This window comes from Leopardus geoffroyi, chromosome D4, assembly GCF_018350155.1.
Source record: "Leopardus geoffroyi isolate Oge1 chromosome D4, O.geoffroyi_Oge1_pat1.0, whole genome shotgun sequence".
NCBI classification, from domain to species: Eukaryota; Metazoa; Chordata; class Mammalia; order Carnivora; family Felidae; genus Leopardus; species Leopardus geoffroyi.
The window spans coordinates 17,909,286-17,931,619 of NC_059342.1; the positions used below are offsets into that span (position 1 = coordinate 17,909,286).

General features: G+C 44.9%; 1 protein-coding gene across 3 annotated transcripts in view; it reads left to right on the forward strand.

Moving 5' to 3' along the window:
* PCSK5 (proprotein convertase subtilisin/kexin type 5) overlaps positions 1-22,334 on the forward strand; it is a 460,872-nt gene that overhangs the window by 188,739 nt on the left and 249,799 nt on the right. For all 3 annotated transcript variants that reach the window (XM_045468528.1, XM_045468529.1, XM_045468530.1), the window contains exons 8-9: positions 10,505-10,717; positions 21,620-21,720. In XM_045468528.1, the coding sequence (XP_045324484.1) occupies positions 10,505-10,717; positions 21,620-21,720 (314 nt within the window). The remainder of the gene's footprint in view (positions 1-10,504; positions 10,718-21,619; positions 21,721-22,334) is intronic.

Below are 22,334 nucleotides of genomic sequence, written 5' to 3' on the forward strand. Positions count from 1 at the left end.
CCAAATGTACAGAATATCTAAAGGTTAATTAATAGGAATGAAATCCTTTGCCTGAAAGCATATTTATTTCCATTAGTAAACACACCTGGGTTTTAGTGCCTCCTGGGTATTCTTCTACCTTGTCTCCACGAAAGACTGATGTTCTTCTTCCACTTATACTTTACAAGTAAACAAAGTGAAAGAAATCTTCAGTGTTGGAATACTGTTGTTAGGAGCCAAGGGTCACACGGGCGGTGCACTTTGGTGAGAAAGTGTAAGAAGCTGGGTTATGGGTACCAACCCTCAGTATCAGCCCTTCTGAAGATGGACAGCTCCGTGACGGAATTGGTTCTACCAAGCCTTTAGTACGTTCATGTTCTACTGAGTTTATATTCTGGCAGACATGGTGGGTAAGCAGGTCATTTTTTTTTTTTCTTTGTGTATTCACACAGTAAATATAAAAGTAGCCTTTTATCAGGAACCTTGAGTCTGGGAGAGTTCGGAATTTGCAGAATTGATTGTTCTTTTGTTAATATAATTTATTGCCAAATTGGCTAACATACGGTGTGGAAAGTGTGCTCTTGGTTTTTGGGGCAGATTCCTGTGGTTCATCGCTTCCATACAACACCCAGGGCTCATCCCAACAGGTGCCCTCCTCAATGCCCATCACCCATTTTCCCCTCTCCCCCACCCCTCCCATCCACCCTCAGTTTGTTCTCTGTATTTAAGAGTCTCTTGTGGTTTGCCTCCCTCCCTCTCTTTGTAACTATTTCTTCCCCTTCCCCTCCCCTTCTTCTTCTTCTGTTAAGTTTCTCAAGATCCACATATGAATGAAAACATAGGGTATCTGTCTTTCTCTGACTGACTTGCTTCACTCAGCATAATACCTTCCAGTTCCATCCACGTGGCTGCAAATGGCATGATTTCATTCTTTCTCATTGCCAGGTAGTATTCCATTGTATATATTGTTCTTTATGCTCGTTTTGACCGTTTATTCCAAATGTCCTTTTAGAAAAGTGAGCTAACATCAATTTTAGGTTCCCTGAATTGAGCGGATGCTCCTCACGCCGGTACTAGAACATGAACAATGTTGTGAAAAGACCCCAAATGTAGATTACAAGTTATAAACGTGTTATCATTTCACCAGAAATGCCTGCCACTATGGTCACCCATAGTCGATTCCACAATCATAAGTCAGAGTCTCTGTTCCTTTATAAAAGGAAGTTGACTGCGCTCGGTATGCTTGGGAAGCATATAAAATGGATTTTCATTTGCACGCGGTCAAATTAATACGATCGCTGATAACTGCATCTCATATGTTCACTATTTTATTAAGAAGTCAACAGAACATCAAAAAAAAAAATTCTTAACCTACAGGGCTTAGTCATCTATTGTATACACAGCAAATCAGGATAGAGAAAGCCTGATGTGGGGCAGAAAAGATGTGTGAGGTCGAGATGGAGGAGAAGAGGGACTGAAGTCGTATCACACAAGAAAACATAGGAAGACGAAAACGGGACGAACTCGCTAACCATTCACAAAAGCCTTCTTTGCCCTGCTTTGAGTACATTTGCTTTTTCAGTCCTTGTCAATTATCAAACTTGCTGGGACAGGGTAAGTAGCACAGAATAGGAATGGTGGAGACACTCCGATGGAGTATGTTTTGTCAGGTGAGTCTGTGGATCTTTTGACAGTCCTTCCTCCAAATTCGATTTGGGGCTACATGGCAGCTGTGGGAGTAGGCATGCTAAGGCAGGTATGGAAAGATCAAGAACAGCACTGGGGCGGGGGCCGAAGGAAAACGGGACCTCAGCAGGTGTTGGTGGAGGACGCTTTTGTTTGTCAGCTATCTGTTGAAATCATCTTGGGGAAACATTGGGAACCATATTCAATCCTAGAATTTTTACTTGGAAACAAGTAGAAATAGTGAGCTGTTGGCTGCATTCAGATGACCAAATAAGTCATAATTAACAACAACTTCTGAAAGTTTTTTAAATGTGTATTTATTTTTGAGAGACAGAGTGTGAGCAGGGGAGGGGCAGAGAGAGAGAGGGAGACACAGAATCCCAAGCAGGCTCCAGGCTCCGAGGTGTCCGCACAGAGCCCGACGCGGGGCTTGAGCTCGCGAACTGCGAGATCGTGACCTGAGCCCAAGTTGGACGCTTCACCGACTGAGCCACCCAGGCGCCCCAGTTTGGGTTTTTAAATACTTAAAGTAGTTCTTCTGTTTAACTTAGTAATTCTTAGAGCACAATAAATATGGGTGGCTCAATCAGTTGAGTGACTGGCTTTGGCTCAGATCATCTCACAGCTGATGAGTTCGAGCCCCACATCAGGCTCTGCGCTGACAGCTCGGAGCCTAGAGCCTGCTTGGGATTCTGTGTCTCCCTCTCTCTGCCCCTCTCTCCCTTGTGCTCTGTCTCTGTCTCTCAAAAATAAATACTGAAAACAAAATTAAAAAAAAAATTTTTATTATTATGTTTACTTATTTTGAGAGAGAGAGAGAGACAGAGTGTGAGTGGGGGAGGCGCAGAGAGAGAGGGAGACAGAATCCGAAGCAAGGCTCCAGGCTCCGAACTGTCAGCGCAGAGCCTGACGTGGGGCTCGAACCCATGAGTGTGAGATCGTGACGTGAGTCGAAGTCGGATGCTCAACCGACTGAGCCACCCAGGCGCCCCTGAAGACAAAATTTTCATAATTATTCTGAGAGCAGAAGCAGAATCAAGTGAAACCTGTATACTCTTGACATCAGGCAATGTGACTCGTGGCTTGAGTAGATCATAAAAATACGGGTTGCACGTGCTTATTTTCTGGGTGAGGGAAGACACCACAGTAGTGGCCCGACAAAGTTAGCACTTTGGCATGGGATTGTTTCTGACAAAGCAGCACTTAACTTCCAGATCCCTAACCCTCAGAGGGCGCATTTCCTTTGACTCATTAAGAACATCTCATCATCTGTCTTATTCGATTCTCTTATGTTTCGGTGTGAAGTGGCCCACTTTATTCCCTGGGTCCAAATAAGTCTCAGATACAGCTGACCCTTGACCAACGTGGAGATTAGGGACACTGACCCCTCCCTCCCATGTGTAACTTTTGATTCCCCCCAGCACTTAACGACTTGACCGGAAGTCTTAACCATTAACACACAGTCGATTAACACCAATTTTGTGTGTTATGTGTATCATATACTGTCTTCTTACAACAACGTAAGCTAGAGAGAAAAAATGTTATTAAGAGAATCCTAAGGAAGAGAAGGTACATTTACGCTCCTGTACTGTATTTATTTAGAAAAAATTCACCCATGAGTGGATCTGTGTGCACGTCAACCCTGTGTTGTTCAAGGGTCAGTTGTGATTAATGTTCCCACCCCAGTCCCAGTCTTGCCTTAATGAACGGATCGAAGAGACAGTCGTAGGCTTTAGTCTGTCCCAAAGACATCTTATGGACATCTGTATCATGACTGCATTCCCTTGGTGCATTCCCAAAGAAGATTCTGCGGCACTGAGCTTCGCCAGGGTTGTCTCCAAGGCATTGGGAGCTGTGTGACCCCCTGTTCCTGATTTGTTCTCAATTCCGGATTGTATTTCTTGGATTACTTCTTAGGTCGCTTTTAAGAAGCTTTCTCTTCCACGTGAAGTGTCTGCTACTAACGATCATGATTCAGAGGGTCGTTAACTATTGCTTCAACAAGCAATACGTATTTTAGAATTCTGGGACAGTTGGTGTGACCACCACAGATACCTTCCACAAGTGTGCTGTTGTCATTTTGCCTTTACGTCATGTTTCCAGACTAGACCTGTTTCTGTCAATGAACCTGCTTCGTTAAGGAACAAGGTTGATTTTGTGAAAAAGATGATCGATTTTGTTAAAAAAGAGAGAGAGAAGCCATTCCTTCTTCATATCTCAGCTACTAAATCGTTGTGGGTATCCTTTCTTTGCCCAACCTCTTCCGGCCTGAAGCCCCTTTATCTGTGATCCCGGTGTGGAAGAGCTTCCGCGGAGGGTGGTGGTCTTTTGTCACTGAGAGCAGAGCGGTGACGGGCTTTGGTAACGGGGTATGCAGGCGACGCTTGGAAGACATTGCAGGCAAAGGAACGTGTCTCGTCCGAAACATCATGCGTTCCATTGGCCTGCCTCTTCCTGTTGACCCACATAGACACGTGCATTCTGATCAGACTCGTCGGGACCTCCATTCCCCGGTTTCCTAATCTGCAAAGTACGCATCTCACTTAATGGTATTGCTCTGAATTAACTCATATTTGTGAAAGCACAAATATGGTGTCCGGCCTCATTTTTTTTTTTTTTTTTTTTTTTTGGTATGTGGAAGTCTCTGGTCACTTACTCACTCCCCTTTAAGAATCCTTTCTAAGCGATGTGGGAGAAGAAAATAATATTAAAATACCAAAGAAAACCTACCTGTATTGGCTGAACGATGATCACACCCTTTTAAAGAAAGAAGGTTGGTTCCATCAAACTCTCTAGCTTTCAAAACCTGGCTTGGGGGCTAGGGTTTCATTGATAATGTGGCGTAAAGTAGCCTTTTCTGACCTCGTGAACCACAAGAAAAGCCAGGTCCTCTCCAGCCTTTACTAATAAAATTATGTGGTATTATAAATTGATTTTTGTAGGGCCTACACGAGAAGGAACGCATGCACAATTAAACACACGATGAAAAAGCATAGTTAGCTTTTGGTCTCATGGGTCTAATGTGGATTTCACGAAACACTTTGCCGTGAGTTTACTAACTTTTAACTTAGCACTCAGTTGAAGTGGAGGGCTTTGTTTTTTTCTTTTTTATCATCCCAAGCCATATTTAAATATGACCAGTGTGAATCACAGTACTTTACCAAACTAGAAAATGTCATTTCCTACACTTTGGGGGACATACGTTGTCTCAAAATTCTTTTCTCTTTATGCTATTCTGGGCACCTGCCCTTCCCCCTACATCCCACATTAAAATTTAATTCTTAAATTACTCTGAGTTTTTGGAGAAACGTCCAGATCTCCTTTTACCACATATGTTTTGGTTTTCTGACGATTGCACACTGATGAAACGTGCCATGCATCTGTAGTAAATAAATCTCTGAATTGCTAATTGTTTCAGATTAACCCCATAGATCTTTAGCGCAGGTCTGTATGGCATTTTCAGCTCACAGATTTAGTCCGTTTATTTCTGGGGCTTTAATCACACGTGCTTTTAAACACACGCTTTTGAACACACGCGCATAAAAGTCACAAGGCCTCGTGGATAGTGTGGCTATCAGCATTTCTTTATTCTGTCACCTCCATTGGGGGGGGGGGGTGCAGGCCGCCCTTTATCTCCTCACGTTGGATTCATCAGCTCAGGCTGTCATACCGGAATACCACAGACTGGGGGGCTTAACAACAGAGATGTGTTTTCTTGAAGTCTGGAGGCTAGAAGTCTGGAAGTCCACGATCAAGGTGCCAGCAGAGTTGGGTTCCGGTGACACCTCCCTCCGTAGTTTACAGACAGCCTTCACATAGCCTAGCCTCTGTGCACTCGCTCCTGGCTTCTTTCTTTCCCTATAAGGACACCAGTCCTGTCAGATGAGGGTGCCACCATTGTGACCTCATTTATTCTTGATTACCCTCTTCAAAGGCCTTATCTTTAAATACAGTCATATTGGGGGTTAAGGCATCCGCCTATGAATTTGAAGGGGAGAGGACACAACTCATTCCATAGCACATCTTGGGGGCAACACCACATGTCTCCCATTAGATTCTCCAGATCCCTTTTCCCCTTCTGTCCATAAGCTCCGTGCTCAGGGGTACGGATCTGTGTGCGCTCCCAGTTCCTCCGGCTTCTGGTGGGGGTCAGCCAGTGGGATACACTGGCAAGAAATGGGAGAGAAGGAGAAAGAGACTGGGGTCTCAGTACATGTTCCCTTGACCCCCTTCTGTGCAGGACCAACATGGGTTGATATGTCCCCGATCCGTTCTCAGCTTCTACTAGCCCCTCTGTTTCCAGTTCCAGTGACCCCCCCCCCCCCCCACTCCTCAGCTTTCTTCCTTCATGAGGGGGTTAGGGGTGATTATTGACCTCCTACTGTCCTTTGAAGTTTCCCTTCACCATGCCCAACCGTAACATGATTCCTTCAAATTATGCTTGATGGAAGGATGTCACCTCTGTCTGGAAGGCACATTTCCAGAGCCGGGGCAAACCACTGTTCTAGAAACCAAGAGGATCTCCAAAGGACTCCATGATGACATCATCGCTCCTTCACAGTGGTGTCACCTCTGGACGCTGCCATAGTAGAAGGACTTGGGGTCCTACTTCTAAGGGAGTCCTGCTCAGGTGGGGATTTCTGGGTGCACTTTTGCATCTGAACCTATGTTCTTCCCCCTGAGAATGCTCAGGACCATGTATGCATCCTTTCCTTCTCGTTTGAATGCTGCTGCTACCAAGTCTGGAGAGAATCTGGAGACTGGTCTGTCATTAGTTCTACTGCCAAACTTCAATAAAGACACTGGAGACTTGGCTAAAAACACTACAGCCACCACTAGCCTTCTCTTTGCCCAAAAGAAGATTGTTGTTAAGGGTTAAGGGCACAGGCTTTAGCTCCACTTGGATTTCAAGCTCTGGCTCTGGCATTCATGAGCATTTCTGAGCCCCAGTTTGACCATCTGTAAAATGGTGATACAGATTTGAATTACACAGAATAATGTTTGTACGATGTTTGGTGCATAGTAAGTTTCTACAAATGTTAGCCTCTATTGTTTTTAGTGCTTAGTGCGTAAAACCCCTCTTGCTCATAAAATAAAAATTACCTCTTAAGAACTGGCCCTCTGAGGGGTGCCGGGGTGGTGCAGTCAGTTAAGCGCCCGACTCTTGGTTTCTGCTCAGCTCATGATCTCATAGTTCGTCGGTTCGAGCCTCACACCGGGCTCTCTGCTGATAGCATGGAACCTGCTTGGGATTCTGTCTCTCCTTCTCTCTGTCTGCCCCCGCTTGTGCTCTCTCTGTCTCTCAAAAATGAATAAATAAACTTAAAAAAGAAAAAAAGAATTGGCCCTGTGTTTTCCCTCTTAATGTGGAAAACATTAAGAGGGAAATAAGTGTGTTTGTTTCTATTTATAAAAATCCTACATGGTCATGGAAGGATGGTGTGAAAAAGAAAACTCTTTCCTACTCTTACCAAACAGAATAAGTTCTGTTACATTATCACTTTATGGCAGCTGTATGCATGTAAATTTATAAACACTAACTTCTTTACACATGCACACGCATCTGTGCGCACACACACACACACACGTACATTTCTTTAAACTGAGATCGTATTCTATCATTTTGTATCCTCCATTTGTAATCACATTGTGAACATAAAAATACCTGCTAAATATTTTCTTGTTAAATTTTTTTTTTTTTTTTCAATCAAACAAGTTTGGGCGGCGCCTGGGTGGTTCAGTCGGTTGAGCGACCGACTTCAGCTCAGGTCATGATCTCATGGTTTGTGAGTTCGAGCCCCGCCTTGGGCTCTGTGCCGACAGCTGAGAGCCTGGAACCTGCTTCAGATTCTTTGTCTCCGTCTCTGTCTCTTGCTCCCGGCTTGTGCTCTATCTCCAAAATAAATAAATAAACATTTTAAAAAATCAAGTACGTTTTTAAAGATCTTTTCATTGCATGTCTGTATGCATCATAGGCACACAGTCATAATTTTTTACAGGTATACAAATGTGATTGTGCTATATGTGCCTTTTCATAGTTTTGTGGTTCTTAATCTATTATCGGTTACAGTGGTATTTAAACCCGGAGTGTTTTGGCATTACGTTGTGTTCTGTTGACCTGTCAGATAAAGCTCCAACGTAATCGTGCTTTTCGCCACAGCACAGCCTCTCAGTCAGAGAGAGGGCACGTATTGATGATGAACTTGACCCTTCCTTCTCTGGCTATGATGTTCTGTCTCTGAGGTAAGGAGATGAGGCACCGGGGTTTCTCAACCTGGCCATCTACACCACAGTGAGGAGTTAATTCCTTCTGGAGATTTTCAAAGCATTGAACAAAATCCTTCGTTTATGATGGCTTGGTGATTTTTGTATCCTTCTGTACATTTCATGAATATTTTGATGGGGAACTGAAAGTTGATAAACCAGACCCAGCTGTCTTGTGGCAGTAGCATCCAGAACTTTCTCTCCCTCTGTCTTCATGAATATTTCCCATTCCTGTCTGATCATATTGCATTTTTCCACACTGAAGGACAAAAAGAAACCTGTGTGCAGGTCAGTCAAGTCGTGTCATAAGTATTCTGTTCCTTGAGGTTTCAAGGTCACAGACAGTTTATCAAGGATATTTCAAATTCTCCGTCGTCTCTCTTTCCTTGGCTCTTTTACCAGAAATTCCAAAATAGCAGCCCAAAGGCTTTCCCTCCACCTGAGACCATAAAAGCTAGGGCCTCGAAGCAGGGAAGAGGTTCAGCCGTCAACAGCTTTGTGACTTTGGTTCAGAGAACTGCTCTTCACTTTGGCTTATTTCTGCCTCTTCTTCTGAAGATCTCCCCTTATGGAACCAAATCGCCATTATGCTTCGGTACATCTCTGTTCTACTTTGGTTCTTCTCTTTATTTCTTTCACAACCTTAGGAAAATCTTCAAGTACATGCCAAGTTTTGGCCTAAAGAATGTAACCCTGTCTCCTAGCCTTGCAAGAAAGAATTCATGGATCTGGTTGAAGAAAGGTATCTATAAGCAAATATGTTTGGAAAAAAACATCAGATTGTTTCCACACCCCCCTTAGAGTTTTGCAATGGATGATCACTTACTAAGTTCTGCAATAGGGGAACCTGTTTTATTTTGCTTAACTTAGACTTTCCAAACATTCTTAACCTTGGAGTTCTTTTATTTCTGGTAGTATGCGTTAACATCCTTCGTAATTAATGCCCATGCCGTACGTAGGGGAGGCACAGCTCTGGAAGGCACATAGTCCCTAATTCTGCTGCTCACTGGCGACGTGATCTCAGGATAAATACAAAACTTCTTCACACGTCATATTGCTCGGATGTCAACTGAGGGAGCATAATGGCACCCATTTCACGTGGGTGAAGATTTATAGCACTATTACATGTCTGTGATAGTTACGACTAACAGTAGTCCAACTCTGGGGTCTGGCTCTTTGGATTCCAATTTTGTCCCTCCGCTTCCTGACCTTGGGGACATTTCTTAACTTTTGTAGCTCAACTCTTCATCTATCCAATGGGGACGAAGATTGTACCATTCTCACAGTGTTGTTGGAAGAGTTCGGTCTGATTCACGTAAAACAGTTATAAATGTGCCTGGTCCGTGGTGGGTACCTAATGAACATTAGCCGTGTTATTGTCATCATTGGTGCTCTCGTTACGTCTGTGAGTGTATCACGTGAAACGGATTATTTTATTTTATTTATTTCAATTTAAATCCAAGTTAGTTAACAGATAGTGTCCTAAAAGTTTCAGGAGTAGGATTTAGTGATTCATCACTTACGTAGAACACCCAGTGCTCATCCTAACAAGTGCCCTCCTTAATGCCCATCCCCCACTTAGCTCATCCCCCCACCACCTCCCCTCCACCAACCCTCAGTTTGTTCTCTGTGTTCAGGAGCCTCTTATGATTTGTCTCCCTCTCTGTTTGTGTCTTATTTTTCCTTTCCTTCCCTTCCCCCATGTTCATCTGTTTTGTATCTTACATTCCACGTATGAATGAGATCATATGGTATTTATCTTTCTCTGACTGACTTATTTCGCTTAGCGTAATACATTCTAGGTCCATCCGTGTTGTTGCCAATGACAAGATTTCATGCTTTTTGATCCCCAAGTAATATTCCATTGGACGTATATACCACATCTTTCTCCATTCGTCAGTCGCTGGACATTCGGGCTCTTTCCATACTTTGGCTATTGTTGATAGTGCTGCTATAAACACGGGGGTGCATGTGCCCCTTCGAACCAGCATTTCTGTATCCTTTGGATAAATACCTAGTAGCACAGTTGCTGCTGGGTCATAGTGTAACTCTATTGTTAATTTTTTGAGGAAACTCCATACTGTTTTCCAGAGTGGCTACACCAGTTGGCTTTCTGAAAGGGATTATGTTAGATTTTTTTTTTATTGGGGTGTAATTGACCTATAACATTGTATTAGTTTCAAGTGTACAAAATAATGCTTTGATGTTTGTATATATTGTAAAATGAGCACCACAGTGAGTCTCGTTAACATCCATCACCAGGCATAGCTACATTTTTTTTTTTTTGTCCTAGTAATGAGAACTTTTAAGATCTACCCTCTTAGCAACTTTTAAATAAGCAATACAGGATTATTCTCTGTAGTCAGTCACCAAGCTAGACATTACATACACATTATTTTAGTTCCCAAAAGCAGCTCCTCTCACCTCAAGAAACAGCTTAAATCCAGCATATTATGAAAAGAGTATCACAGCCCTCCTGCAGATATTTGATGGTGCCTGTTGATTTTGACCTTCTCTCCACGTACAGTCTGTGATCTGTATTTTCCATCATGTAACTGTTTCTGTTTGTGAACAGGGGCGGAGAGGCCTCGGCTCTGTTTTTGTCTGGGCCTCAGGAAATGGTGGAAGGAGCAAAGACCACTGTTCCTGTGACGGCTACACCAACAGCATCTACACAATCTCCATCAGCAGCACAGCTGAGAGTGGGAAGAAGCCTTGGTACCTGGAAGAGTGTTCGTCCACGTTGGCCACCACCTACAGCAGTGGAGAGTCCTACGATAAGAAAATAGTACGTGGCATTTGCATGTCATGATTTATTCATTTATCTTTCACTACGAAATACAGAGGAAAGGGGCGCCTGGGTGGCTCAGTCGGTTAAGCATCTGACTTTGGCTCAGGTCATGATCCCGCGGTTCATGAGTTCGAGCCCCGCGTCGGGCTCTGTGCTGACAGCTCAGAGCCTGGGGCCTGCTTCGGATTCTGTGTCTCCCTCTCTGTCTGCCCCTCCCCTGCTCACATTCTGCGTCTCTCTGTCTCTCTCTCTCTAAATAAACGTAAACATTAAAAAAAAAGAAATACAAAGGAAGAACCATAAACTTATACACAAAAGTAATGCATGGAAATAGGCAAGTAATATATGGAAATTAGCTGCTGACGCAATACAAGTATTTGTAAGTTTCGTCATTCTGTTATTGGAAGTGCTTATCTGGGCCATTCTATTCCAGCATTTGATGTGGTCTTAGACATGAGTAAGCTTTAGTTTTATTGAAGACAAACGAGCAGTCCACTTTGACCTTGCGAGTTAGTGGTAGAGAAGAGACCAGTTCCGACACTCAGCCTACTTCCCTTATCCCTCTGTCCCCATACTGCCTTTGAAACTTACCTTCAGCGCTTCGGTTTCAAAGTGGGTCTGACTAATTCCGTGGGAACTAAACCGATCAAAAGGTGCTTTTCTACTACTGAGGCACCAGCTCGCCTGAATGAAGAGCACAGAAGTCCTACGTGATCGCCCGCTTACAACCGCGTGCCCTGCTCTCCGTGCAGACAGAGAACTGATTGAGAGTTCAGGTTGCAAACCAGCCTGCTTGGGTTTTGTTCACTGTTGAACCATTTACTATAGCTGGGTAACGTCAGACACATTACTTAATTTTTCTGTCTCAACAAGCCTCATCTGGAAAAGGTGAGCATTTAATATTGCATGGTTTATGGCATTATTACTACAAAGATGATGAAGAAGTAAATAAAAAGGGCTTTGCATACTCCTTGAACCACTGATGCCCAAGGAAGTTCTGACTTCTGGGGTGCCCAGCGCCGTGCCTCTGGTTCTAAATTTCAAACACCTTTGCATTTTGCTCTTTTCTTGATGATAGTTTTGTAAACTGTCTCAGGATTTGTCTCTCTAAAGTGAATCTAAGCTGCTTCACTTGACATTTTTTAGCATTTAGCAAAGACCCTTCTCTCAGGTCTTGTAGATTCATGCAAATTTGGGTCGCATCTGATTACACAGGGAGGAAACACAGCACTCCCTTCGTGGAATTCTCCATCCACATCCATTTGGGTCTTCTTGATTATCCTGGTTATCGTATAATTTTCATGTGTGATTCCTTAGCTACTTTTCACTACCTTCTTTAGTTACATTTTTCAGGTTGATTTAAATAAAAATCGCCTACCCATATCCATATCCCCTCTGCCCCTAGCTTTCCTTAATTCCTCCACAACAACTGGGTTAAAAAATATGTACATGAATCTACCTTTAAGCACCTCCAACATTCATCAGTAAACATAACGCTGCAATACAAAGTAAAATATAAAAGGAGAAAACCCAGAGATGACAAGTACCACAGTTTCCTGGCTTTCTTAATGGGAAAGTGATGTTCCGTGATTTTTTACCTTCATTATGAAAATGTTATAATCCAGGAGTGCCCCTTTTGCTCTCAAATTTGCTTGTCTCTCAGAACTCGCGGTCAAGGTCCACTAAAACTAAGTGGCATCCGTCAGTTCTGCACCATAAAAATCCTGATGGAACTCTCTGGAATAAGAGTTCTCTTTCGGTACCTCTCGAGTCTGAAGGCAAATTTGCCATTGCTTCAAAGTGAATCTGCCCGTCGACTCCTGTTTTCCTTGTGTGGTGATTGCCATGGAGAGGGTACCATGAAGTTCCACAAATGCCTTTCTTAAGAGAAATGTACAACCCAGTGGGCAAAATATCAAAGGAGAAGAAAAGGTTTTCTGGGTCCTGGATGGGAGAAGGCAAGATGGACAGACCTCAAAATCTCTACGTGAGATTTACTCCCTAGACTTGACCTTCCTAGCCCCTCATCATGCTGTGATGCCATGGTGGATGCTGTGACCACCCCCCGCCCCCAACAACAGGCAATCATTTAGGATTCTCCCAGGGACGGACAGAATGATCCGTTCACTGGATGGATGCATTCAGCCATAGACTACACTTTCTCCCGAACTGCTGCTTCTGATACCAAAACCTTTACTGACTCACTTGATATATGTAACCTATTTGTTTCTCACTTCTGTGGAATCTCTTTCTCCCGTTTTCGTAGCAACAATTTATTAGTAATTTTTCTCCATCCCGTTCTTAGAATCTCTTTATATTGCCCGAATCTGCAAATTACCGTAAACTGCAGAGGAATTTGGGAGCTGTTTCAAGTTAGAGTCTCCAGCCTTAGACCCATCTCTCAGTGGCTCAGTGACCCTCAACACTGCAATCTGTACCCCCCACCCCCCGAAGAAAGGCACTTTGATCGTGAACGTGTTAACAGTTTGAACATGAGTAGAGTTAGCAACAACACCGGCCTTTTATGGTCCAGCTGACCCCTTTTCCTTCTAGATGTCAGAATGACAAATAATCCTGCGACATGCCTGGGACCTTTTCTTTACCAGGCTTTGAACCAAACACCGGTGGGCCCTCAGAGGTGCCCACTTCCTGTCAATGGCATTGTGATTGAGTGTTGCAGGAATGGTGGTGACTGTCCCCCCCTTTGTTCTGGGGCTCTCCTCCCTGAGCCATTCATTTCCTTGTGCCATTGTGGCTTCTTCAGGAGAGCACTGTTGTCATTTCTTGTCTGTAGAGCCCCGTTGTGCTTTGAACCAGGCAGATGCTAAGGATTCAGGAGAGAAGAAGGATCGCTCTGCTTCAGGAAAAGCACTTTTGTTCAATAAATTTGACTTGTCCCCAACAGAATGTTTTGCAAGCAGGAGAACCTGGCCCTGGGTTTCAGATCGGCCACATCTCTGTCCCTTGGTTTCCCACCACGACTGTTGGTACAGTTGTGGACCTCGGTATTTCATTCATGCTTTAATCGATTCAGATCGGTAATGGTCTTATATCTTATTACAGCACGTGAAGCATCCAGAATAGCAAGATTACTGCAGTAAGAAACTCCCCTGTAAGCTCAACAGAAATCAGTTGAAATGACTGATTATTATAAAGCCACATTATCAACTAATACGTTTTTATTAACAATATTGCATGCTTCTTATTCCGTGCCAAATACGTAATACGTTCACAGTTATAGTAACACGCCATAAATATGGCATTTTTTTCTTTATCCTTCTAATTAGTGCCAGGTACTGGGCATGCATAAAATGCATGGTCTCATAGTACCCTCAGAACTCCACACAGGAGCACCAGGAACCGTCCTCACTTTACAGATGAGAAAACTAATGCTTGAAAGGTTGAAAGAAACTTAGGCAGTACGTGATGGAGTCTGGATTCCCACCAAAGTGGGGATGGACGCCATCTTGTAACCATGGTGCTGTCACGCTCTGGAGACTTCTCAAGGACACCCACCATGGGGCTGTCTGAAAGCACAGTGCTGCTCTCACCTGTTTGGGGTTCTTTTCTTAGTGATAAAAAAAAAATACGTATCTTTAGAACACATAGGTATCCATTATTTTTCACTCCTGGTGATTTATTTTGATTTTCACGTCCTAAGACCCCTTGATAATCCCCTAAAACAATCAGTACTCTTGCAAAAACCTAAAGCTCTTTGCCAATCCGAGTCGCTGGTCCCCTGTGTCAGCCCGGAGCTCGTCCAGAATATGCTTTCCGCGTGACGTTCAAGCTAGGGCTCTCCCTCTTGTCACAAGTGTCCTCTGTTAAGGCCGGGTACCGCCAGATAGCACTTCATTTGTGCTAATGAATTTCACCCCAGGGAGGGTTTTTCTTGTTCCCCTCCCCAGTCCCTTTTATCTTGTTCAATTTTCTTCCTCGTGTCCGTAAAGCTGCTTAATGTATTACACTTTTTCTTACTGACTGCCTGTTTTGCAGTAGATTGGAAACTACGTGAGGTCGAAGATTTTGTCTTGTTCCTTCCCAGAGCCTGAGCTTAGTAAATATGCATGCATAAATCACTATCAGACGCTGGGAAGGATGGGAGCGGCAAGGGTTGTTTACGCAGCCACAGGAAGACAGGGAAATGCTCTGTTTCTTTAAGAAAAACTCCTTCTGGTAGGTTGGTAAAAGGCAAAGGCATTTGGCAATAATGTATTTCGCATCTGAAATTGCCCACAGGAATCTTGCCGTAAAGGCGTGCGTGCTACCTTTCTTAGTGTCCAAGAGCACTAGAGATCCCATCTAAAACCCCTCACTGCCTCCTGAAATGTCTCCCAAGTTCTGATTTGGAAATAAAGCTTCCCCCTCTCCCCAGTCCCTCCCATCGTTAAATGATCTCCTTCTTTTGGGACTCGTTCAACCTTTGCCCTTTTTCCTCTGGTCATTTGTCTTAGAGATTGGAATATGGCCTTGATCCTGTTCCTCCTGGGAGGGGTCTTGTGAGCCAAGGGTTAGAGTACATAGGCTCTGCTCAGCCCATTCCTGATGTCATGTTATTTATTTGTGTTCCCAACAAACTTGCCCCCCCGGGGTATCTCAGGTTGGACTGAGTGACCAATTCCACGTGGAGGAATTGTCTTATTGCTTTTCATGTTCCTAAGCAGCTACAGATTTTCTCTTCTTACAGAAACATCCTGCACCCCACCCCCACCCTCCCCTGCCACCCAAATCATTATTCAGGTACAGTCACCATTCACAATGGGGTTGATTTCTATCATCTCCCTGTTTCTTCTTTTGGCTTGAGAAATGGCATTCTTTTTCAAGCAGAAGACTGGCAAATCCAGATGTGTTTAGTTTGTTTGGAAGCTTGATACATAGTCTCTTGAGAATGTTAAAAAGAGGAAATGAAATTTGCTCCTGAAAAGTTCCGATCTCGATGGTGGCCGGAAGGAGAAGGTCGATACCCACTTGCCGACTTGGGCTGGATCTCAAGGCCAAGTCCACTGCCATGGCCGGTGGTGGCCTCAAAGGGCCACCTTGGCTCTCGCAGATGACTATACCTGATAACTCAGCTTTTTTCTTTTGCTGCCATTTCAGGATTGAACCGTCACCACTTACCCCGCTCTGTAATAGCTGCTACATGTCCTTAGGCAGGTTAGCCTGAGCCTTCATTTCCTTAGTTAATAGTGTATCTTGCATGCAGAGTTCCTGTGGGTTTCGACGTAGCTGTATGCACACACGCGAGCGTGCACACGCAGAAACGCCTCTTGTGTGTTGTCTCATGTGTCGCAAGCTGCTGGAGGCGGTCGTTTGAGAAGCAGTCCAGCCTGTGGCGGCGACAGTAGTTGTAAGGAACGGCTGTACTTTTAGCCCCCGGGCTATATATACGCACATACACTCATAACCTTTGTAGGTTGCTCGTGAGCTTATGTGAGTTTTTGTCTGGAGAGGCGACAAAGGAGCAACCTTGAAGTCTTTCCTGATAATTGGGGGAGTTTATAGAACCAAACGAGTATACGGGAGCTTGATGTTAGTGATTCAACTTGGCCAATAAATACTATGCTTCCGCTCTATACCTAGAACCGAGCTGAACACTTGGAAGGCGTAAAAAATAATCGAAGATGGCATCTCCCTCCAGTGATAGCAACCTCACGTTTGTAGGCAAAGCCTCACCTTTACACTTGCATTTACAGATTCCCGTGGCAACACAGGACTGGAATTTTGTGTGGGCTCGTCAGTCACGATCGAATCTTATACCAGACTTCGGTGAACACAGAAAGCACTAATTGGTCCTCAATTCCCTTGTATTTTGCTGCGCTTAATAAATCAGCTTCTTCTATTTCATTCATGGACACATTGAAGATTTATTTTCTGCCTTTATTCCCCCCATGGCTGTGTTGGAAACAGCTTTTCTGGCACGTTTCTAATCCAAATCAACATCCACACCAGACACAAATTCAACCTAACAGACAGTAGAATCATTTCGTGTTTCAAAAATATCTGTTCAGTTGCTCTTTTCCCAGATAGGAGCCAATATGGCACCTTCGGAATAAAACAGATCGCGAGATATCAGGGAGATAGAAACTCTTAACTGCAGGGCTGCTATTAAGGCTTGTCACTCATGGCCAAAGTCAATCAGAACTGAGATTCCCTGGAGAATTTCCTCAACAGGCTGGAATAAAAGATCCAATCAGCCCAACTAATGAAATGTGAAATAATAGGAAATAAGAGCTCACGACGAGAGAAAGTCGTGGTTCTGCTCGGAGGAAGCGTGACTGGACCTGAACAACACCCACCCCTTCGCACCAAATAAAGATGACATCCCTAGCTTGGCGGGGTCCAAAACACCATCTGCAACTCATCCATGAGACAGGCTGCACATCTAATTTGCTGACCGGGACAGCTTTGATCTGGCTCGAGGCCTGGTGTCGTCTTCTGTTTGCTTCACTCTGACGGACAGAAAGGATATTTTCTTGAGCCCTCAGAGAAGTTCCGTGGAGGAAAATTCTGTTTCTGACTTGGGTAGCGAACTGAGAGAGCTTGGAGTGTGCAAGATGGGCCACCAGGATTGAAACCCAATTTCGAGACAGTTTTTAAAATGGAGTCCAAACTGACAGAGCCTTCTTGTTCCGTTTTCACACACAGAACCCCTGAACGCCTTGCTCCGTGATGCGGGCCTACCGTTCCACGCCACGCTTCCTTGAAATCACACCGTCAGATCGCGCGTGCGTGTGTTGTGATTAATGGGGTTGCCCCATGTGGTTCCAGTTTTCGGGACATCATTTTTCTTCGAGATTGCATGCGCCTTGGTGGTCCTTGCCTTTTCTTTCTAAAGATAGACACAAAAATTCCCTGATACTCCGGCGTCTCTTCATGACGAAAACCCTGCCTCAGATCTTTGTGGTAATTTACACCTAAATATTTCCACCACGGACAGTCACTTCCTCTTGAAATGACCCAGCTGGAATTTCTCCTTAAAGCGGGGATGCGAAGGAGTGAGGCTGTTTTCGTTTCTTTTCTCTCCACTCCTTTTACCCTTCCTCCCCGTCACCTCCCTGCTCCAACCCTTTTCGCTGTCTCTCACCACTCAAGTTTCACTTAGTGAAGGTGACTGCAAAACCTAAATGAATGAAAGCACAATGCCGACTTGGAATATTCCACGCGCTTGCCCACACCGAGAGCGTTTAGCGCTTGGTTGGTGTTTGCGTAGAAAAGTACGGAGCGGCTTTTCATTTAAGCACGCAACGTGTGTGTCCGTACCTGGTGACCGTATGTGGATGAGGCATATTCCTACGGCAGACCCGACGTCATCAAGTTTTTATTGTTCACGTTTGAGGTTGGCCGGAGATGGTTCTTTATCTGCCCGAAAAGCATTGCACACACTTGGAGTGTTTATTCTGGATTTGTTTCTGTGCATCGAAAGTGTCTGATCCAGCTGAGGAATAAGCAAGATGAGCCAAGTGGGAAGACATCGTGAAAAATCTTGAATCCAGGCACAAGCCATTGAAAAAAAGAAAACCTGGCAAAGGAGCGTGGCCATGAAGGGGAGGCGAAGTGAGCAGAACACAGGCAGGGCCATCTCTCGACAACGGAATGTCTGGAGACTCGGAAACAGACTGCTCCGGGGTCCTTATGCCTTGACTTAGTGACCGGGTGTTTGATAAACCAGGCTGCAAATTTACCCACGATTTCAAATGAATTAGAAATACCTTTGCTGGGCACCTAGGTGGCTCAGTCGGTTAAGAGCCAGACTTCAGCTCAGGTCATGATCTCACGGGTTCGTGGGTTCGAGCCCCGCGTCGAGCTCTGTGCTGACAGCTCAGAGCCTGGAGCCTGCTTCGGACTCTGTGTCTCCCTGTCTCTCTGCCCCTCCCTCGCTCGCCCTCTGTCCTCTCTCTCTGTCAAAAATAAATAAACATTAAAAAAAATTAGAAATACCTTTGCAATGATCCAGCAGTCCCACTTCTCCTTGTACATTCAAAAGAATTGAAAACAGGATTGCGAAGAGATATTTGCAGCCCCATGGGCACAATAGCCGAGAGACGGAAGCCGCCCAGATGTCCACTGATGGATGGATGAATAAAACGCAGCAAATACATACAATGAAATATTGTGCAGCCTGAAACGAAGGAAATCCTGCCAGATACTACAACATGGATGAGACTCGAGGACGTTATTCTTCGTGAGATACGCCAGTGACGCACACGCAAAAAGACAAATACTGTGTAATTACATTTATAGGAGGTGCCTAGAGTAGTTAAACTCATAGAAACAGAAAGTAGGACCGTGGTTACCACAGGCTTGGAGGAGGGGACAAAGGAGAGTTGTTTAACGGGTGGAGTTTTATTCATACACGATAACGTTCTAGAGATCTGTCGTAAGGCAGCGTGCAGATAGTTAACAATATTGTACTGGACACTTGAAAGTTGTTAAAAGGGTAAATTGGTGTTATGTGTCTGTTACCCCAACAGAAAGCCAAAGAAATACATTTTAAAGCCAACAATTAGGGGCTCCTGTGTGGCTTAGTCAGTCAAGCATCCGACTCTGGGTTCTAGCACAGGTCACGATCTCATGGTTCGTGACTTCGAGCCCCAAGTCGTGCCCTGTGCTGCCAGCGTGGAACCTGCTTGGGATTTTCTGTCTCCCTGTCTCTCTGCCTCTCTCTCTCTCTCTCTCTCTTGCTTGTTCTCTCTCTCAAAATAAATAAACATTTTGTAAACAATAACAAAGTCAACAATTAAAAATCCAGAAAGTTTCTTCGGCAGAAGTGGGCAAGGGCTCTGTTTACCCGAACGTCCTCTAAGCGACTGGTGTGGAGGTTTGGAAGGTGGCTGGTTAATCAAGTCTGTTAATCGAGAGAAAACCTCGCCTTCTTGCCAGATAGACTGTCGGGAGTCTAGACCTCTTTTCAGGAAAAGAGGGCAAAAGCTCGCCTCCTGTCTTCCACCACCACATTTCTATGGTTCTATTATTTTTGTTCATTCTGCCATTTTTTGTGTATCAGCGCCTGTTGGCATGGATCATCTGGCGACCTTAAAAGCGTCAAAAGGAACAAAGAAAAGACCATGATAACCGATGACCCTGGATGAAGCTAGTTCAGCCCGCGTGTCAGTCTAGAGCCATACCGGATAATTAAATAGTCCATACAGACATCCGCATGGGACCCTGAGGAAATATTTAGGGGAGGGCTCATTTCTAAGGAGTTACACGGCACTTCCTTCCGGTGAAGATCGAATTTCTTTCCAAATCAGCCAATCGGCCCCCTCCTCTGGAAGGGGATCCCTCAGAAAAGCAGGACTTGGTTTTCAGCCACGTTTATCCCGCCACACCTTTCTGATGACCTTCCTCCTCAGTTTCCCCATCTGTAAAATAGGGGCAATACCCTCGTCTGGATGCCAGAGAAAGCTTAACCCCCGTCCTCCAGTAACTGCAAGGAGATCGCCAGCTCATCTCGTGAGCCTTGTGTGTTCCCAGCAGGAGTGATATGAGACCCAAGGAGGCAGAAGTGGATGCTCGTGGGGGAGGGAGGATTTTTTAAATCATAGATATTTCGGTGGTTTGCAGAATCTGTATCTCGTAGTGTTTAATTTGTCTTGTCACGGAGACTCTCAGTTTAACGGTTTTCCCCCTTAGTGAGATGATCCTGAAACAGAGGTTGAGGGCCGCTGCTCTCTCTGGTGGACGTGTTATTCAGCCACAGCTCAAGTGAACCGGATTCAAACCAAGGGGAAAACAATGACCTAGGTCTCACATTCTGCTTTTAAAAATGGAGAAATGGGGGCGCCTGGGTGGCGCAGTCGGTTAAGCGTCCGACTTCAGCCAGGTCACGATCTCGCGGTCTGTGAGTTCGAGCCCCGCGTCGGGCTCTGGGCTGATGGCTCAGAGCCTGGAGCCTGTTTCCGATTCTGTGTCTCCCTCTCTCTCTGCCCCTCCCCCGTTCATGCTCTGTCTCTCTCTGTCCCAAAAATAAATAAACATTGAAAAAAAAATTAAAAAAAAAAAAAAAAAAAAATGGAGAAATGGCTAATCTCCTTCTGTGACATACAGGCAGGCACTTAGTGCTGTCCCATCAAGCACCCGGGCTTCAACCGTGTTTTTAGTATTCACGTGAAATCTCTGAGGAGGTCTTAAACCAGTGTTCCTTGCATGACAGGGCTCGGCTTTGCTTAAAACCCGAAGCTCAGGGCGCCCGGGTGGCTCAGTCCGTTGAGCATCCGACTTCGGCTCAGGTCATGATCTCACGGTCTGTGAGTTCGAGCCCCGAGTTGGGCTCTGTGCTGCCAGCTCGGAGCCTGGAGCCTGCTTCGGATTCTCCCTCTCTCTCTCTCTGCCCCTCCCCCACTCATGGTCTGTCTCTCAAAAATAAATAAACATTAAAAAAACAAAATTAAAAAAAAAACAACAAAACAAGACAGAAAACCTGCAGCTCGCCCAAAGCATCAGTTCTGGGAGGACAGGGGTCAGATCGTGTGCTTTTATGCTCCCAGTGCCTAACTCGGTGTTTGGTTGTCGGTTCAACATAACCTGCTTATGAAAGTGCTGGGGTAATGAAAGAGGTTTATTCTTAACTAGAGCTGGGTCTGGGGTGAGGCAAGCGAGCGTTTGGGGGTAAAATTTAAGGGGACACTTGCATAACCCCCGCGTTCCGAGCCAAAGACTCACCGTAGTCCCGACCCTGGTTTTCACGGAAGCGGAGTCCGATTTCCACAGGCTTCCCTTTGCAAAGTCGATTTACACAGGCGACTCTTCTGGAAGTGATATGGTCAGGAGTGCAAAACAAGGCATTTAAAACAACTGTTTCGACACCCCTCCGTTCCACTTTTATGAGTAAATTTCTTTCGACTTGCGCGTGACTCACATTGACCCCAGCTCCCTAAATGTTTCCTTGCTGTCTTCCAGATTACCACAGATCTGAGGCAACGCTGTACAGACAACCACACCGGGACCTCGGCCTCAGCCCCCATGGCTGCGGGCATCATCGCCCTCGCCCTGGAAGCCAAGTAAGCCTTTAGCTTCCTATTGTCTCCGCTGGCGACAACCCCTCATCTCAAGGACAACTTACCCATTCCCTACTATATGATCCCTAGCACAACAACCCAGAGCAGAGTCTTCCAAATGCGACCTTTCAAATGTCAAAGACTAGGGTTTTAAAAAGAATTTTTTTTTCCCCGATATCAAGAAAAAAAAAAAAAAAAAAAAAAAGCAATTCTTTTTTTTTTTTTTTTTTTTTTTTTTTTTTGGTTTTTATATCCTTAAAAAATCAAACTGTGTAATTACTTTATTATGGAGTCATGGTGTAGGCATGCCAGTTGGCTCCAACCCTCTTGCCTTGTTGAGGTTTTTATTCTAGTCTGGGAATGTTCCTGTGGGTCTCAGAACAGTCAGGGGCCCTTTCCCTGCAGAACAGCCAGGCAGCTCGGATTCCAGGACAATAGCGCTCCCTCTGGGGGACAGACTATGTCAAGGTCATTTGACTGAAGCTCAGGGTCAAGAACAACCCACCCACCTTCAGTCCTGTTGCGTGCGGTCACATTCTGTGTCTGAGAGATCCCCTTGAAAGGCCCCTTAGATTCCGTGCTGTAGGCCTCACTCTCTGTCTATAAAACACCAACAG